The sequence below is a fragment of the Phyllostomus hastatus genome, unplaced genomic scaffold, assembly GCF_019186645.2.
Source record: "Phyllostomus hastatus isolate PE091 unplaced genomic scaffold, TTU_PhHast_1.1 phas_contig_495, whole genome shotgun sequence".
Lineage (NCBI taxonomy): Eukaryota > Metazoa > Chordata > Mammalia > Chiroptera > Phyllostomidae > Phyllostomus > Phyllostomus hastatus.
Window position 1 is genome coordinate 9954887 of NW_025333895.1, and position 16225 is coordinate 9971111.

The following is a 16225-nucleotide window of genomic DNA, read 5'->3' on the forward strand; positions in this document are numbered from 1 at the left end:
CTCGTTCTCCACAGTCCTGGGGGCGGCACCCAGCAGGGCTTCACTCAGAGCGCCAGGCATGGGGTGGGGGTGGGGGACTTCCCTGGGTGCCGCTGAGCCCAGCTCAGCTCTCAGGAGGTTGGGTTCTGGGGCGGAGCAACCTCAGCTGTGCAGCCGGCGTGGTCAGGGAGCAGGGAGCAGGGAGCTTGCCCGAGGACATGGCTCGCTCACTGCGGGGGGGGGGGGGCGCGGACTGGGGCTCGGGGAGGAGAGGTGCACCGTCTCAGTGGTCTGTGGCCACGCTGCCTGACACATGGCACCCGCCCGCCTGCAGCAGTGCTGGCCGGCCCTGCCTCCTGCAGGCCAGCAAGGCACAGGGCAGAGGAGGCAGCTTTACTGGCCCGGGAGACCTGAGCCCTGGGCGGGGTCACCTGCAGGCTTGCTTATCTGCACCTCTGGCCCTCTGGCCTTCATGCTGGTGGTGATGTGGCTGCTGACTGGACGACGTCCCTAGGCAGCCTGTCCTGCGGTCTGGGCTCCTGACACTGGGTGGCTGTGCTGGTGCCACCGCCCTGGTCTCGGACTTCCAGGGGCTGACGTGGCCACCATGTGGGGCTGGCGGCTGCAGGGGCCCTGTGGTCAAGGCAAGGGGACGCAGAGCCCACCTGTCTCGAGGACCGTCAGCATCGCCACGCCTGCGGGTCGTGGGGGTGGGTGGGGTGCTGGTCTGGTGGTCGTTGGGAAATCCCAGGAGCTGAGAGCGCTCCCCTGGCCACGGTGGGGGGCAGCGCCTCGGTTTCCTCTGTGCAGAGAGGCCAGGCAAGCGTTAAGTGGCGGATAGGAAGGGAGTCTGTCCCCGTGATGTTGCAAAGTCCCATGAATGTGAATTCTGGGTGATCTTGGATATTAATTGTGTTTTCCAAATTTAGGAGACTAACTCCTTCTGCCGAGGGAAAAAACAAAAAGACAAAAGAGGGAAAGGAAAACACCAGACAGTGACAGTGTCCGTTCTTTCTGTTCCGACCCGCTCGGTAATTGGCCAGGGGGTCGGGTGCGTCGAGAGCAGTGTAAAATTAGGGGGTGGACAGCGAGCGCGCTGCATCTCACCAGTTTCCTGGCCCGGAGCGGTGTCCCGTGTCTGCGCGCCCGCTGGGAGTGGGCAGCCCTGCGTGCTGGTCGCCTCCCCGGGGACGACGCCACCCTGGCCCAGGTTGTGGGCAGGCAGGCGGCGTCTGAAGTGGAGCGCAGCCAGGGGTGGCTGTCTCACTGGGGGGAGAGCGGGCCTTCTCGTCCACCTCGTGTGTCGGCCGTGATGCGGCCCCGGGGAGGGTCAGCGCAGAGCCCAGGGGACAGGGCCTCCCTTCTCGGGCCGCCCAGTGCCGGTCTGCAAAAGCGGGGTCTCTGTGGACCCGCGAAAGTAGGTTAGTTTACCAGGTGCTCTGAGCGGGCAGAGAAGTCTTCAGAGTGTTTGTTCCCCTTTTCTTACGCTTGCCGTTGCTGGGCAGCTTTGCAGCCCGGTGGACAACATGGGGATGGCGCCCAGCGCCTGGACACCGGTGTCCAGTGAGATGCCTTGAGACCAGCCCCGCGCTCCTGGTCTGGTCCGTCTCAGACCCTTTCCGAGTAGCTGTGACCCCTTTCAAGCTGAAGGTGTGTGCTGCAGTTGAGGGGTCACCTTCTCGACCTCGGTGTGGATGCCGGCGTCCGCACCCTGAGGCCTCCTGCTCTCAGGCCTGAGCCCGGAGCCAGAGCTGGCGCTATGCTCGCACGGCGGGGTGTGAGGTCTGCGTGCCAGGCAGGTCCCGCCTGAGGCTTTCGTGTTTCTATGGGTGACTCTCCTGCAGGGTGTGCCTTTCTGCCCCTCCCCGCGGGCTGGCCTGTCCCGTGTCGCCCGTGGGTCCTGGTGCAGCCAGCCCACCGCGGCGGGGAGGCTTCTCCCTGGGTCGTGTGCGTTGGGTGGTGTGCGTGGCAGTCAGAGCGCACACGCGGGAACGGGCTGGAGTCCCAAGTACGGCTGGTTGCGAGGTTTCGTTCTTGGGAAACAGGCCAGATGCAGTTGGGTGTCAGTGACCGAGGTGGGCTGAGGGGAGGACAGGCTTTCCGGGAAAGGCTTCCTTGCAGACGGCTGGCCTGCACCCCCGGGGTCACACAGCCTGCTCCGGCGGGGCGTGGCACTCGCCAGGGCTTCGGGGTCACCGTCCCCTCCGAGACGGGGGGGGGGGGGAGCAGAGGAGCTTGCTGAGAAGGTGGCTGCTGCTGTCGCCTGTGGGCGTGGCCTGGGCACACACAGTTCCAACTGGTCCCAGGATGCAGAGGGAGTGGGGCCTGGCTGGCTTCCCTGGATGTTGCTGGAAGCCTCTGAGTTAGAGTCTGAGTAGGAAAAGTGGCAGAACGACCCCTTCGAGGCGACTGTGCTGCGTGTGTTCACTGCAGACGGTGCGAGCTGCTTCCTTAGCCCCAGCCTCGTGCCCACGACTGACCGGCTGGGCTGCGAGGTGCCACAGGCTGCTCTGTCCTCAGTAGCCTTGAGCGCCTGTGGTGGGTGGGGAGCCCCCGAGGTCACTGCTGCTTGTGACCCAGGGGAGGGCCGGAGTGGTGGCTGAAGGACAGCTGGCCTGGAGGAGGCGGGCCGACCCCAAGCTGGGCTCGGGTCTCCGACCTCCTCTGTGCGGGGCTGTGAGCCCAGGGCCAGCAGAGCCGGCACGCACGTGGTCCTGGTTGGTTCTTCCAGCTCCTCAAAGTGTGAACTGGGAAGACTCCTTACATCCTCTCCCGGGCTTGTCGTTGAATAGTTCCGATGCACGTTGTCTAGCGTGTGCTGGCCCTTCTCTGTCTGTGATGCCGGCAGTCCCCGAGGGGGACGTCAGAGCTGCTGCGGTCACGGCCACCGGCCGCTGCTCTCCGGGAGCAAAGGGAAACAGTGGGAAGCAGCAGCGTGCAGACCGGCGGGGCGGCACCTGGGGGCTGAGCCTCCGGGCCTGGGGCTCTTTGCCTGTGTGGGAGGCGCCCCACCTTGCAGGTGAGCCGGTGCAGGTGCTGCTGGGGTCAGGACGACAGTCACGTAACAGAAAGGCACGCACGAGACCCTGACCTCACTGACAGGTCTCCCCAAGCGTCTGCGCTCCGGCGGGGGGGCTGGAGCTCGGGGCCGTGTGTCAGACTGCAGGGAGCTCCCTGTTCCACAGGGACGGGCACGGGGGGCGTGGCTGCCTGTGGGTGAAGAGGGATGCCGTCTTTGAGTGGCACACGTGCACACAGGTGCACGCACATAAACATGCGTGCCCACACACAAGCACGCACACATGCACACACACAGCCCCTCTCCCCTGAACTCCTCAGAGGTCAGGTGCAGACCCCGCTGCCTCGCTCCTGCTGTGGACGGGGGGGCACATCCCCTGCGTGAACACGGCGTCCTGGTGCAAGCAGGGCTCCCCCCACGGAGGCGGCCGTCTGACCCAGCAGATCATCGCCTTTCCAGCCGTTCCCCTGTCCTCTCCTCACACCGGGGGGCTCCTTGGAGGGCAGGCCAGTGGTTTTCCGGAAGGCCCCTCACAGTGGGGTCCGGGTTGTGCGCTGGTGGCAGAACTGCCCCGGGAGCGGTGTGTCGGCAGTGCCTTGCCCGCGGCTGTCCCGGGTTCAGACGGTGCCACCAGGCTTCCGCACGTCGTGGTGCTGCTGTTCGCTTCTCCGTCGAGAAGATGCTTTGAGACCGTGTTTGGGCTTCCCACGGCCTCCCACCCGGAGTTTCCGTGGAGACGGAGCCCCGGTGTCCTCTATCTTCACGGGTCGTTGGCGTTGCGTCTCAACACCCACTCACTCGTTTCACCCCGCTGCGGACATGGGCCCTGTTTTGCCAGTGGGTCATCAGTCCATTCCTGCCCTTGGTCGTTCTGACACCCAGAGTCCCAGACTGGCAAGCGGGTGCCCCTCTCGGCTTCTCTGTGTCCTCGTGACGGCCTTGCCAGGTTTGAGCACCACCTCAAGGGCACAGCACAACCTCCTAAACTCATCTTGTCCCCCTGCCCCTCCCCACCCCAGTCAGCCCTCATCTGGGACCTTGCTTCGGGGCCCTGGCTGTGGGCAGAGCTTCCACCGTGCATGCCGCCTTGGCTGGCAGTTTCCCACGAGGTTTCCCACCGCCTCCACCCTCCTCCTGGTGTCCGTGTAGGCCCCTCCTGCAAATCAGGGGCTCGGACCAGCCGCCCCCGCCCCCTTAGTATGGGGAGGACTTCTGTGGCCTTGGTCGAGGCCGAGAGCCCGCGGGGCTGAGGCCTCCGCGGCAGCCCTGGTGGCTTGGCCGGGCCAGAGCGGGGTTCTGCTGCAGGCTGGGCCACAGGTTCCAACTTCATTTCAGCCCTTGCCTGGTCCCATTCTGACCCGGTAGGCACTGGCCCTTCTGGGCAGGTGACAAAACCACGCATGCTCTCTGGAGGTGCGTGCACCTTCAGCCCACAGAGCACATCGGAGCTGGGGAGGTTTCCCGTCCTCCTGCCCCCCTGCGCGTGGGCCCCGCCCAGCACCAGGCCCGTCTGCACCCTGCTCAGCCCCTCGCCCGCAGGGTTGGCGGTGACACCTCGGCCTTCCCCTTCGCACAGCAGCTGCTCCTCTGGATCGGGTGATCTGGAGGCTGTCTGGGCGGGGCGCTGTGTGGGGCCCCTCGCTCGCTCCGAGGCTTTTCCTGCCTTGGTCTTGACCAAGGCCTTGGCCTTGGCCTCCTTGAAAAGGCCCCGTTCATTCGGCTGCCGCATACTTAGCTCTGTGCCTTGTCGGCAGCAGAAGGCATCCTGTGGGAATTCATAGCACTTACAGCCCCGTTGAAGCGGCAGCAAGGTCCCCTTGTGTGAGCAGTGTGCGGGCTGCCCTTCTCGGAGCCCGATCCCAGCACGCGCTTCCCTGGGCCGGCGTCCCGCTGCCTCCCCTGGAGCCGCCTGGTCTCCCCGTACCACTCTCGTTTGGTTGTGGGGGGGGCGGGGGAGGGGGCTCACCTCGGGGGGCCACGCCGGAGTCGGAGAGTCGCATAGCCTCCCCGGCTGACGATCTTTGTCTTCGGCAGGCGGTGCCCGCGAAGGGGGAGCCGAAGCCAGACTGCGGCATGAAGACCGAGCTGCTGGGAGAGGAAGGTAAGCCGTGGCTCCTGCCAGCGCCCCTCCCTGTGTGGAGAGAACAGCAGAGACTTCAGGGCCACGCGGGAGAGCGAGGCCGCCCAGCCCTGCCGAGTGCCCACTCGGCCGCAGACCTGGGCGCTTGCTCTAGGCTGGGGCTCAGCATCATGCTCCCAGCCACGCCACGCCGCGCTGGACGAGATGAACTCGGGGCTCGGGAAGCGTGCGCTCCCTGGCCGCTCCTGGCCTTCCTACGAGGTGCTCCAGGCGTGCTGCAGGCACCGCCTTCCTGCCTCCGCGGGCTCCAGGCCCGGGCGGCCTCCTTGGCAGGGGCCGCACGTCTGCCCTCTCTCCAGCCTGGCGGGGACCACGGTTCCCTCCGGCCAGCACCTGCGGCTCCTGTCCTTGACCGCCTCCTGCTTGGCCTGCCCGGCGGCTCCCTGGACGCTGAGCATCCTTCCACGGGCTCGTGGGCCTCGAGCAGGTCTTCTCCCCGGAGACGTCTGCTCAAGTCGTTTGCCTGTCTTTGACACGGGCCCCCGAGTTGGGTTGTAGACGCAGGCCCCTCGCCGGATGTGTGATTGGCAGGCACCTCCTCCCGCCCCGAGGCTTGTCCTTCACCCTTGCAGGTGCTCTGCACAGCGAGACGTTCCTGGTTCTGACGTCCACCTCGTCCGCTTTTCTCTGGTTCCCGTGCTTCTGGCGTGACGTCCGAGAAGGAAACCACTGCTCTGGGAGTGTTTGCAGGTGTCGTGTGGGCCGCAGGGCTCCAGGCGCACTGGTGTCTGCTGCAGGTTGCATCCTGGCTCCCGTGGGGTTTGACCGGGAGCCCGTTGTTCTGGCCCCTCGCTGCCCCGTGGCCTTGGACGGCTCCAACCACTCCGCACCGCTGTCGGCAGTTCGGCAGTCATGCTGTGGTCTTGTGTGTTGGTGCTTACCTTGCTGGGAGTTCTTGAAGCTTCTTTGTTCGCTTATTTTATCATCTCCATCAAATTTGGAAAACGTCTGACAAAAACATCTTGCAGCCATGGCTTCTTCAAGCGTGTGTGTTTCCCTGTGCCCTGCGGAGGAGAGGCGCAGGCTGCCTCCCGCGGCCCCGTGCTGCCGAGGGGCCGCGGGGCTTTCACTGGACGGGCTCTTCGTTTCCCCGGCGCGAGTGCCGTGGGGCTGCCCAGGGCCAGCGCCTGGCGGCCGTGTGAGAAGTGTTTCCGGAACGTGTGCCCACTCAGTGCGCCCTGCGGCTGTGGCCGGGGCCCCCCTTCTCCACACTCTTCCTTGTCGTCCGTCTGTCTGTCTGTCTCTGCCGTCGGTGGGGGAGGGAGTTGTGCTTTCTCACCGTGTGTTGGCTGCCTGAGTTTTGAGAAGCGTTGGATGCTGGTTAAGGCCACGCCTTAGTCTTCCTTCAGGGAGTTTTGTGCTTCCGGTGTCAAGTGTGAGGCACGCAGCCTGGCTCAAGGTCCTGGGGGTCTTTGTGTTGGCTTTCTTTTAAGCTTGAATTTACTTGGTTTTAGAGAGTGGAAGGGGGAAAGAGACAGGAGACAGGGAGGGAAACATCGATGTGTGGTTGCCTCCCACACGCCCCCTACTGGGGACCTGGCCTGCAGCCCAGGCCTGTGCCCTGACTGGGAATCGAACTGGCGACCTTCTGGTTCACAGGCTGGCACTCAGTCCACTGAGCCACAGCAGCCGGGGCTCTTTTTGGTTTTGAGTTGACTCTCCTGTGAGGTGCGGAGAGGTCTGCCCCGAGGCTCACGCTCACAGTGCCTCTCTGCAGCATCGGTCGCTGGTCCTCGTGGCTGCTTCCAGGTGCTCGCGTTGCTGGGGAAGGTGTCACTTCTGCTTCCTGAGCAGAGCGCTCCTCGCTCCGTGTCTCCCCCGGCCGATGCCCTGACCGGAAGTGCAGAGTCCTGTGGCGTGTGAGCGCAGCTGTGAGGGCTGACAGCTGGCCTGCTCGAGTGCGGGGAGCCACTCTCCCCTGTCGCAGCACATCCCGTGCCGGGCAGCGCCTGCGCTCTGGCGCCGGCAGGCGTCCTCCGTGCAGCTCTGCTCCGGCACTGTCTTCCCGCAGGTGGCATGGACCCCAGGTGCTACGGGCTCAGCCCCATGGACTGACCCGACCCGCCTCAGACGGCCATCCCACGCAGAGGGGCCGGGTGCCCACATGCCGGCCAGCTGCAGATGGGAGGCTGCCCTCAGCCCCTCTCAGACCGGGTGATTTTCTAGGGCACCCACTGGACTCTGGGCAGCACTTGACGGACTGTGAGCTGGGGGGGCATGGTGCAGGACGCGGCTCGGGAGCAGCAGGTGGCAGAGATGCGTGGGCTGGGTGTGGGGGAGGGTGCAGGGTCGCAAGGGTTCCCCGGCGAGGCCCCTCCTGGGCATACAGCCTGCAGTTGGGGGTTTTCCGGAGGCTCCCCGCGGGCGTGCCGCGCTCCTCGCTCAGCCCCCAGCTCCTCTCCGCTCCCCGGGCGTGGGTTCGGGCTGTGGTGCCCAGCTCTGCCCACGGTGTGCTTGCTGTTTCTAGGGACTGGGACTGCTCCCTCCCGGGAGCCCTCCCCCCCCAGCCACCTGATTAGAACAAAGGACACTCCCGTCACCCAGGAAGTGTGACGGGTGTAAGGAGCTCTGTGTCAGGACCCAGGATTGAGACCAGATGGCCGCTTCCTGCTCCGCCAGCCACCCTGTGTGAGCGCGCTCCCCTCTCTTCTGTCCCTGAGCTCCTCTGGGCCACACTGCTGTCTCCCTGCATCCGCCCTTGTGGGGACCAGGTTCTCCGACCGTCGAGGTCGGATTCCTCAAACTGAAGCGTGCGAGTGGATCAGCAGGTGTGTGGGCTGCCCCTAGGGGCCCAGCTGGGGCGTCAAGGCTGCCTGGGCTGCAGGCAGCCCGCCCACCCGGTCCTCCACTGCTCTGCTCTGCGAGTTACTTTGTGGTTTGTGAAGATGTCTTGTTCTGTGACTTTTGGAACGAGGTCATGGTGTTCCTCAGTTCACTGCACTGTGGATGCAGCCTCACTGAGTTTCTAGATTTACCATTTGAGGTGACGTCTTGGTATTTTGTTGCCCATTGAAGGTCTTGAGATGACTTAATTAAAGTTCTCTTCTCCACAGAGGCCTTGAGTAAAGTCACCAGAGGCCTTGAGACCAGAGGCTTTCCCCACCAGAGGTCTTGGTTAAAAGTGTATATCCCTGCTCCAGCTGATGTGGCTCAGTGGACTGAGTGCTGGCCTTCGAACCAAAGGGTCACCGGTTTGATTCCCACTAAGGGCACATGGCTGGGCTGCAGGCCAGGTTCCCAGCAGGGGGCGTGCGAGAGGCAACCACACATTGATGTTTCTCTCCCTCTCTTTCTTCCTCCTTTCTCCTCTCTAAAAAATAAACAAAAGGTCTTAAAAAATTGTATATCCTTTTAAAACGTTCCCTCCCTTTTGAATAGTGTCTTACTTTTCCTCATATGTACACGCTTGCTCACGCTGGCGCAGAAAGCACGGCCTCGGGCGCGGTGGGGTGCCCGTGTTTCCACCACTAGTGGACGGGGCTGTTACAAGGGACTGACTGGGAGGTGCAGGGCAGTCTGCCTCCCTCCTGTCCTCGCCCCATGCCTTCCTCCTCCGTCACCTCACTCTGTGTGGACGCCGGGGGTGCCCACGGTGCCTCAGGTATTTCTGGTCTTGAGGTGGGTGCGTTCACAGTCTCTGAACAGGCACGTTTGCCGCACACTGTGGTGCGTTGCCTTCTCCGAGTTCAGTCTCCACCGGTTCTGCCTGGCTGAGCGTTTTAAAGGAAATGGACGCCTGCTTTCTCGTGCGGTCTGTGTCCCTCACACTCGCCTTCTGCGCAGGCTTGTGTCTGTGCAGGGTGCAGCCGTGCGCATGTGCACAGAGCCCCGCTCTCAAGGCCCAGGGTTCGGGGGCCCAGCGGTAGGCGACCACCCCGTAAGAACGGGGGGACAGGGAGAGGTGGCCTGTGGTCTTGACGGAGGCTCTTTCTGCATCCAGCGATGCAGTTGTCCGGGGTGGTCTGCGTTCGCCCACTTGCCAGGGCAGGTGCCCGGAGGGTCTTCTGCTGGGACGTGCACAGACTCACGGCCGGTCCCGGGCGCCCATCGGCGTTGTGGCGGAGACGGAGCCCTGGTGGGGAGCAGGCCGGAGAGGCGCCCTGGCTGACAGGGTGCACTTTCTAGGGTCAAGCCCGCAGTTGAGAAACTGCGCCCGAAGCCTGTTCTCTGCCCGAGTCCTGCTCGGGGTCCCTTGGCCCGGCTCCCCAGCTCCTGGGGCGCACGAGCCTGTGCCGTGTGTCTCGGACTCTTCTGGGCAGCACGACCGGTGCTGCCGGCCTGAGACTGGTCCCTGCAGGCAGGACCGCAGGCCTCACCCACACCGCACACGCGGGGTGGATAGGTGGCCGGCAGGCTGGCAGGCTTTTCTTCTCAGGATTTGGCTGGTCTTCCCCACGCGTCCTCAGCTAACTTCCAGAGTTCACGTCCGAGTCGCTCCACACTCGGCCTGTTGGAACCGAACTGTCTGCACTCGGCACGCCGACTTTCCCTTAGACAGTGTCGACCCCCCCGAGGAGCTGCTGCCCTGGCTCAGGTGGGGTGGCGCAGGTGGGGTTGCGCGGGTAGGCGGCAGCCGCTGACACTTCTCCTCTGTTACAGAGATCTCCATGGCTGCTGATGAAGGCTCAGCGGAGAAGCCGGGAGGAGGGGCCCATGTGGCCGCAGACGGGGCTACCAACGGGTCCTCAGAGAGGAGTGACGCCAGCAGGCACGCCGGCGCAACCGTGCACACACAGGAGCACACGAAAGCCAGCCCGCAGGAAGGTCCCAACACACTGACCCGGGTCGCAGAGAACGGGGTTTCAGAAAGAGACACTGAAGCCGGGAAGCAGAACCACCACGTCCCAGCCGACGACCCCACACAGACGGCCGTCGTCGGGAGCAACGGCTACTTCCTGAGCAAGCCGGCCCCACAGGAGCCAGCTCCACGGGGCCCCAGCACCCTGGTGCCCTCCCTCCCCGGGCATGCCGCAAAGACCCTGCCGGCTGCGGCCGGCAGAGGACGGACTCCCAGCATGCTCTCCCAGATGCCAGCCGCCATCGCGCCAGCCCGGCCCGGGGAAGGGAGCAGAGACCTGGAGGACAAGAAGCCCGTGGCCCCCAGTGCCGATGTCAAGGTTCACAGGGCTCGGAAGACCATGCCGAAGTCCACCCTGGGCCTGGTAATGCGCCCCGTTGTGCATTCTGGTGTGCCATTTCCTCTGTCTTCCCTGCGGCTGCCACCACGGCAGGCAGGCGCCCGTGCGGAAGGGAGTGGGGCCGGCGCAGAGCAGCCGTCGTCCGCAGGCCGGGGAGCCTGGGACATGCTGCCCGCAGCTGGAGGGGCCATGGGGCCGGCAGCCTGCACGCTGCCCTGCTCTCCTGTGGGTGCCTGTTGCCCACGAGCCGGCGCCTCACGGATGCCGCTCCTGCTCTGGGCCCGGGGGCCGCCCTCCAGCCCCACGCCCACCACAGGAAGTGTGTCAGATCCACCGTGTCCCAGAGGGAGGGGACGAGGGACCCCACCGAGGACAGGTCTCAGCCTCCCTCCTTGTCCCAAGCCCCCAACTCAGGGGCGGGGCCGAGCGCAGCCCCCACTGTCCCGTGTGCCCTGGGCCATGCCTGCTGCGCCTTCTCTCTGCGCATCTGCGGGGTCGCGTCTGCGCTCCCGGGGCCGTGGGTTTGGGCTTGTGCTCGGCGCTCTCCTGTCCCCGGGCTCTCCCGTCCCGGGCACCGCCAGTGTGCGTTCGGACGCCGTCCGACCTCTGGGGTGCGCAGGCCGCCCGCACTGCCTCTCGGCAGCTCTCCCCGTGGGCCCTGCGGGTCTGGTGGTGCGTCTCTCCCGAGCCAGGAGCGTGGTTTGTGCCTGGCTCCTTCGTGACGTGGGTCTCGTGTCTCTTCCAATGGCCCCTCCCCAGGGTCCAGCTGTGACATTTTTGCTGGTCACTCCATCTGTTGACACTCTTAATTTCGGCAGGCACTGTCTTCGTACTCCGTGTTTCCAGGTAGCTCTTCTAATGAACAACAAACGGTGGGTGTTCTCGTGTTGTCTCACCCCTTAAGTGACGTTCGCTGCGGTTCTCCGCCATCTCTGTCACAAGTCCTGTGCCTCACGCGGGAGTTTTGTTGGAACTCGGCCCCTCCTGGGGGGCCGTTCACCTGAGCAGTGTGCGCACCGGTCTCCTGGATTTTGTGTTGCCTGAGTTCTGCCAGTGCTTCCGTTACCTTGTTGCTGGGGGGAGGTGCCGTGGCGCTGCACGGCCGGCCTGGTGAGCTGCCCCTGCAGCCCGGGGCTCCCCCTGATCTGCGCTCTTCCAGAGTAGCTGGGCGGGCCCTGCCTCCTCCTGGGTGGGCCTCGCCTCAGCCAGCCTGCTGCCCTCACCTGTGTCTCCTCCTTTGGCAGTGCTGTCCTGTACCTGCCACACTAACAGGCTTTTTAGTACTGTGGCCTCACGGATCCCAGGAAGCTGCAAAACCAGGCGTGTGGGATCCCTAGCGCACAGGACTCTGCTCCCACGGGCCCCGCCCAGGCCATGGTGTCCGTCCCCGTGGCCTCCTCGTTCCAGGGGCTTCTCCCTCCGAGCGGCATCCCATCCTGCCACCCGTGTGCCCGCCGGGCTCCTCCAGGCTCCGGGGCGCGAGTGGCCCTGTTCTTGGAGCTCTTGGCTGTTCTCCGAGTTCAGCGCAGCTGGGTCGTGTGTGAGGAGGCGCCGTCTCTGCTGGGAGGGCTCATCCCCCGGTCAGCCCGGCCTGCAGCCCGTGAGCCAGGGAGCGGGCAGCCGGGGCACTGGGGTGCAGCAGCAAGGGCCGGACTGTCGGTTTGGGTGCCTCCGTCCTGGGCGGGGTGTGCCAGCTCCCTGCAGCCTGGAGGCAGGCACACGGCAGGTGGGCGGCAGGTGCGCTCCTGGGGAGAGGCCAGGGCGTGGTGGGTGCCCAGGACCCACCCAGGCGGCCTCGGGGGGCGGCAGTTCTCGTCTCTCTCACCTATTCAGCTCTGTCACACAGTGCAGCCCTGACAAATCTAGAATCTTGGTTTTTTATTATTATTATTATTTTTAGATTTTAAAAAAGTACACCTTAAAGAATGGGTTTTTGTCCCTGAGGAGCTCGCTCTCAGGTGGCTGTTTCCTCTCGGGTTTTGCTGTTGCTCCCGCCCACGCCTGTGTCTGGGCCGTGTTCTGCACTCGTCCGCCAGCGCCCGCAGCTGTGGGGCACGCGACTGCACGAGACGCCGGCATGGGGAGTGTCACGCAGCGCAGGCCAGCCCCACCGGAATGGCGCTCGCTGGCCCAAGGGCGGGAGGGCGGGGGCTGAGGGTGTGGCTGCATTGGGTGTGGGAGATGGAGGGCGCTCCGGGGACCACGCTGCAGCCCCAGGGTCCCTCCCAGCTCGTCGCCGCCACAGCTGGCAGGGTGACCCTGGGAGATGGGGAGGCCTTGAAAAGAGCCAGTAAAACGCGTCTGACACGGAACGCACCGTCTTCCCCAGTTCCAGTGTCCGGCTCTGCGACGTCAGGTGCAGTCCCGCAGTTGTGGGACCACCACTGTCCTCTCCCGGACAGTCCGTCTTCCCGCACAGACGCTCCGCCCCCGTCAGGCACCCGCTGCCACCCCTCCCCCAGCCCTGGCCCCACCGTGGACTCCCTGTCTCTGTGGGTCTGCCCCCTCCAGGGACCGCGTGTGAGCGGGGCCCCACGGGACCCTCCTTCTGTGACTGGCTGCCTTCCCTCGGCACAGCGTCCTCACCCGTCGTCTGGGTCGGGGCAGGAGTCACAAGTCCTTCCTGTGTAAGGCCAAGTGGTGCTCTGTCCTGTGGACAGGTGTGTGGCTCACCTGCCCCTCGGACGCCCGCCCACCCACCCGCCCGCCAGGGACGCGGCCACTCGCTGAATGCAGCGAGTCTCTGGGACTCCTGGTCTCCATCGTTGGCGGTGTCGACCCGGGACTGGGGTTCTGCTGGGTCACGCGGCCACTCGGGCTTGGCGTCGGGGGCCTTCCTCGCTGTCTGCGCAGCAGCCGCACCGCTGCCTGTGCCCCATGCACCCGGGCGCCACTGTCCCCACGTCCCCTCGTCCTGTGTCTCTGGGAGCGGGTTTCACTCGAGGTGCGACAGGCAGTGTCCTGAGGGTCCCTGGTCACAGGTGGGTCAGTGGGTGCGAGGCGTTGTCCTGATGTGGCTCTGACTCCCCTGCTCCTGGGCACTGGTGACGGTCAGTGCCTTTTCGTGCGCTGGCTGGCCAGCTGGGTGTCTTTGGAGAAGCACTTATTCAGATGCTTCGCCCATTTTTTTATTGTGTTTTTTGCTGCTGTTGTTGTTGTTTTTTAGACAGAGAGAGACACACAGGCATTGGTTTATTGTTCCACTTACTCACTCATGGTTGGTTGATGTCTGTGTGTTACCCTGACTGGGGATCGAACCTGCAACCTTGGTGCATCAGGACAGCGCTCTAACCAACTGAGCAACCCAGCCAGGGCTGTTGCCTTTTACTGTTTTGTTTTGTTTTTTTTAAGATTTTACTTACCTATTTTTAGAGAGAAGGGAAGGGAGGGAGACAGGCAGGCAGGCAGAGAAACATGGATCGCTAGCCTCCGCCAGCCAGACACCTGGCCCCCAGCCTTCCAGTGTGGGGGCGACGCCCCACCCCCCGAGCCACAGCGGTTGGTGCGCCTGCTTGTAAACCTGGTCACTTGTTCTGTTGTCCAGTCGTACGGTTCTCCCGTGTTCTGGGCATCAGATCCCGATCAGACGTGTGACTGACGAGTGCTGTCCCCCACCCCTTGGGCTGCCCCATCTGCTCTGCCGTTCGTGCCCGTGGCCGCGCAGATGGGCGTCTGCGGTGCAGGAGAGGCTGCGTCATCTCTGCTCTGCTGCCGCCCGTGCCCCTGCTGCCACGCTCAAGAAGTCTCTGTCGCGCCCGACGCCATGGTGCCCCGCAGGTTTCCTTCAACGGGCCGTGTGTTTAGGTCTGGCCCTTTCTCGGTCACTTTCTGTGTCCACTGGGACGTAAGGGCCCGACCCGCGCTCTGGCGTGTGGACGTCCAGTTTTCTCAGTACCGTGTGTCGGAGGGAGCTCGCGCCTGCCCGGTTTAGCGCCCCTGCCGTGTGCACGGGGCGGTGGGCGACCTGGAGCCGGTGGGGTTGGCACCGTGGGACGACGGCAGGGCCCGGGCTGGACACAGAGGGGTGTCACAGGCGGCCAGAGCTGGGACAGCAGAGGGTGAGGACGGGTTCAGGGGCTCGACAGACTGGGCGCCGAGACGGGCTCTCCGCCATGCAGTGCGTCGCCGGGGGCAGCGCGGTTGGTGCAGCCCGGTCCGTGCAGCCCGGTGGGAGGGCAGCTCGCCGCCTGCGTCGGTCCGGCGGCTCTTCTCGGGTCGGGGCCCAGGGAGTCACTTTGGGTTTTGCCGTGTGCGATCACTGCTGCCCCTTCTCTTCCCCCTGAAGAAGGAAACTCTGGCCTCAGCTGGAGGTGCAGACCGGTCGGTGTCTCCCCAGGAGCCCAGCGCCACCCCCTCCCGCCTCACGCAGTGCCCGTCGCGGCGGAGGGGTCGCGGGGAGGAGCTGGCCCGGGCGCCCTGCGGCAGGGACCGCCGGCGCAGGCACTGACGCGCTCTGTTCTGAAGCACGCAGCCGGCAAGGAGCCCAGAGACGCCCGGGAGGCTCGAGAGCACGAGGAGCCGGCCGGGGAGCTCGGCAGACACGCGCCTGACTTCGGACGGCAGCAGCTGCTGCCCCCCTTCCCCCCCCTCCACCAGTCGCTACCTCAGAACCAGTGCTACGTGGCCACCACCAAATCACAGACAGGTGAGAGCCTGGCGGCCGGTGGGGCCGAGCGCGTGCACCCTGCCGAGCTAGGGCCGCGTCTGACGGCGGACGCAGGTGGGCCCTGGGTCAGTGACGCTGGAGCCGGCAGGGCCCCCGTCGCCTGGCCTCCTGCCAAGCCAGGTCGGGCCCCCGAGCTGAGCGCCCTCCCTGACCTGGGTTGCCCACCTGGGTTGCCCACCTGGTTTGCTAGTCGTCAGTCTCGCGTGGAGGTGGTTTTCGCCACTAAGTCTTACTCCCCGGTCTCGCTGTCGGGTGGGACCCGCGGGCTGGGAGTCCGCCATGTGCACTGGGAGACCTGCGCGTGGAGGCTGTGGGGAGCGGGGGTTGGATCCCAGCTCTGCAGACCCCGCTTCCCGTGGGCGGCCCCCATGGCTCCACGGCAGGGTGCTGGCGGGCACACCTGGAGTGGGTCAGGGGCATCCTCCCCAGCCCCTGGGACAAAGCTGTGGATGGGCAACACCCTTCGGTGCAGAGAGGCCCTTTGTGTGAGGCCCTCGTGCACGTGGGGTGCAGGCTGGCGGATGGGGGCCAGGTCAGTCCCGTGATGGGGCTGCCGGGGGCCGTCTGCAGGAAGGGCAGCCTGGGGAGGGTCAGTGGTCGCAGGCCTGTGCCTGCTCATCGACGCTGAGCCACTTTCCACGTGTGAGGGGTGCCAGACCTCCAGCGCAGAGGCAGGGGTCTGGCCTCGTGTCTCTCCGTGAGGTCCCGTGTCACCACCTGTTCGCAGCTGTGCGCCTCCTCCCGCTTTGTCTCTGAAACAGGAGTGGAGCTGCGGACAGCAGCCCCTTTCACCACTAAACGCGGCAGCGTTGTCCCTTAGAAGTGACAGGGTGGCGTCCCTGGGGACAAGGATGCTCACCTCCTGTGGTGCCGTGTGCAGCGGTGCCTGATAACGCCCTTCCCAGCAGAGCCGGGGTCCCAGTCACTGTAGGACTCCTGTGCGGGGTGCTGCTCTCCCCTGGGTCAGGCGTAGGTCCTGCAGCGTGGCCGAGGGGCTCAGTTCTCAGGGTGTGGCAGCTGTTTCTCCTGCCGTGATCCCCTAGCCACAGAGCCTGTGTCCTGTAGGGTGGCCAGTGCCGGCCTCGGGAGGAAGGACCTGGAGCTTCTGCTCTCATCCCACCGGGGTCAGGGGGCATCAGCGCCTGCGGACACCTGCCCACCTGACTGCCCCCAGGCGGGTCTTGCTCTGTCCCCCCCGACGGGCCCACTGGCTCTGCGGGGAGGAAGGACTGCCCCTGCTCCAGCCCCCGGCCCTGGGGTCACACGCCCTTGGGCTGGGGTCG

At 65.3% G+C, this 16225-nt stretch overlaps 1 protein-coding gene across 5 annotated transcripts in view; it reads left to right on the forward strand.

Moving 5' to 3' along the window:
• Positions 1–16225, forward strand: part of EHMT1 (euchromatic histone lysine methyltransferase 1) — a 93505-nt gene that overhangs the window by 31863 nt on the left and 45417 nt on the right. For all 5 annotated transcript variants that reach the window (XM_045846147.1, XM_045846150.1, XM_045846149.1 and 2 more), the window contains exons 2-4: positions 5033–5099; positions 9738–10300; positions 14741–14921. In XM_045846147.1, the coding sequence (XP_045702103.1) occupies positions 5033–5099; positions 9738–10300; positions 14741–14921 (811 nt within the window). The remainder of the gene's footprint in view (positions 1–5032; positions 5100–9737; positions 10301–14740; positions 14922–16225) is intronic.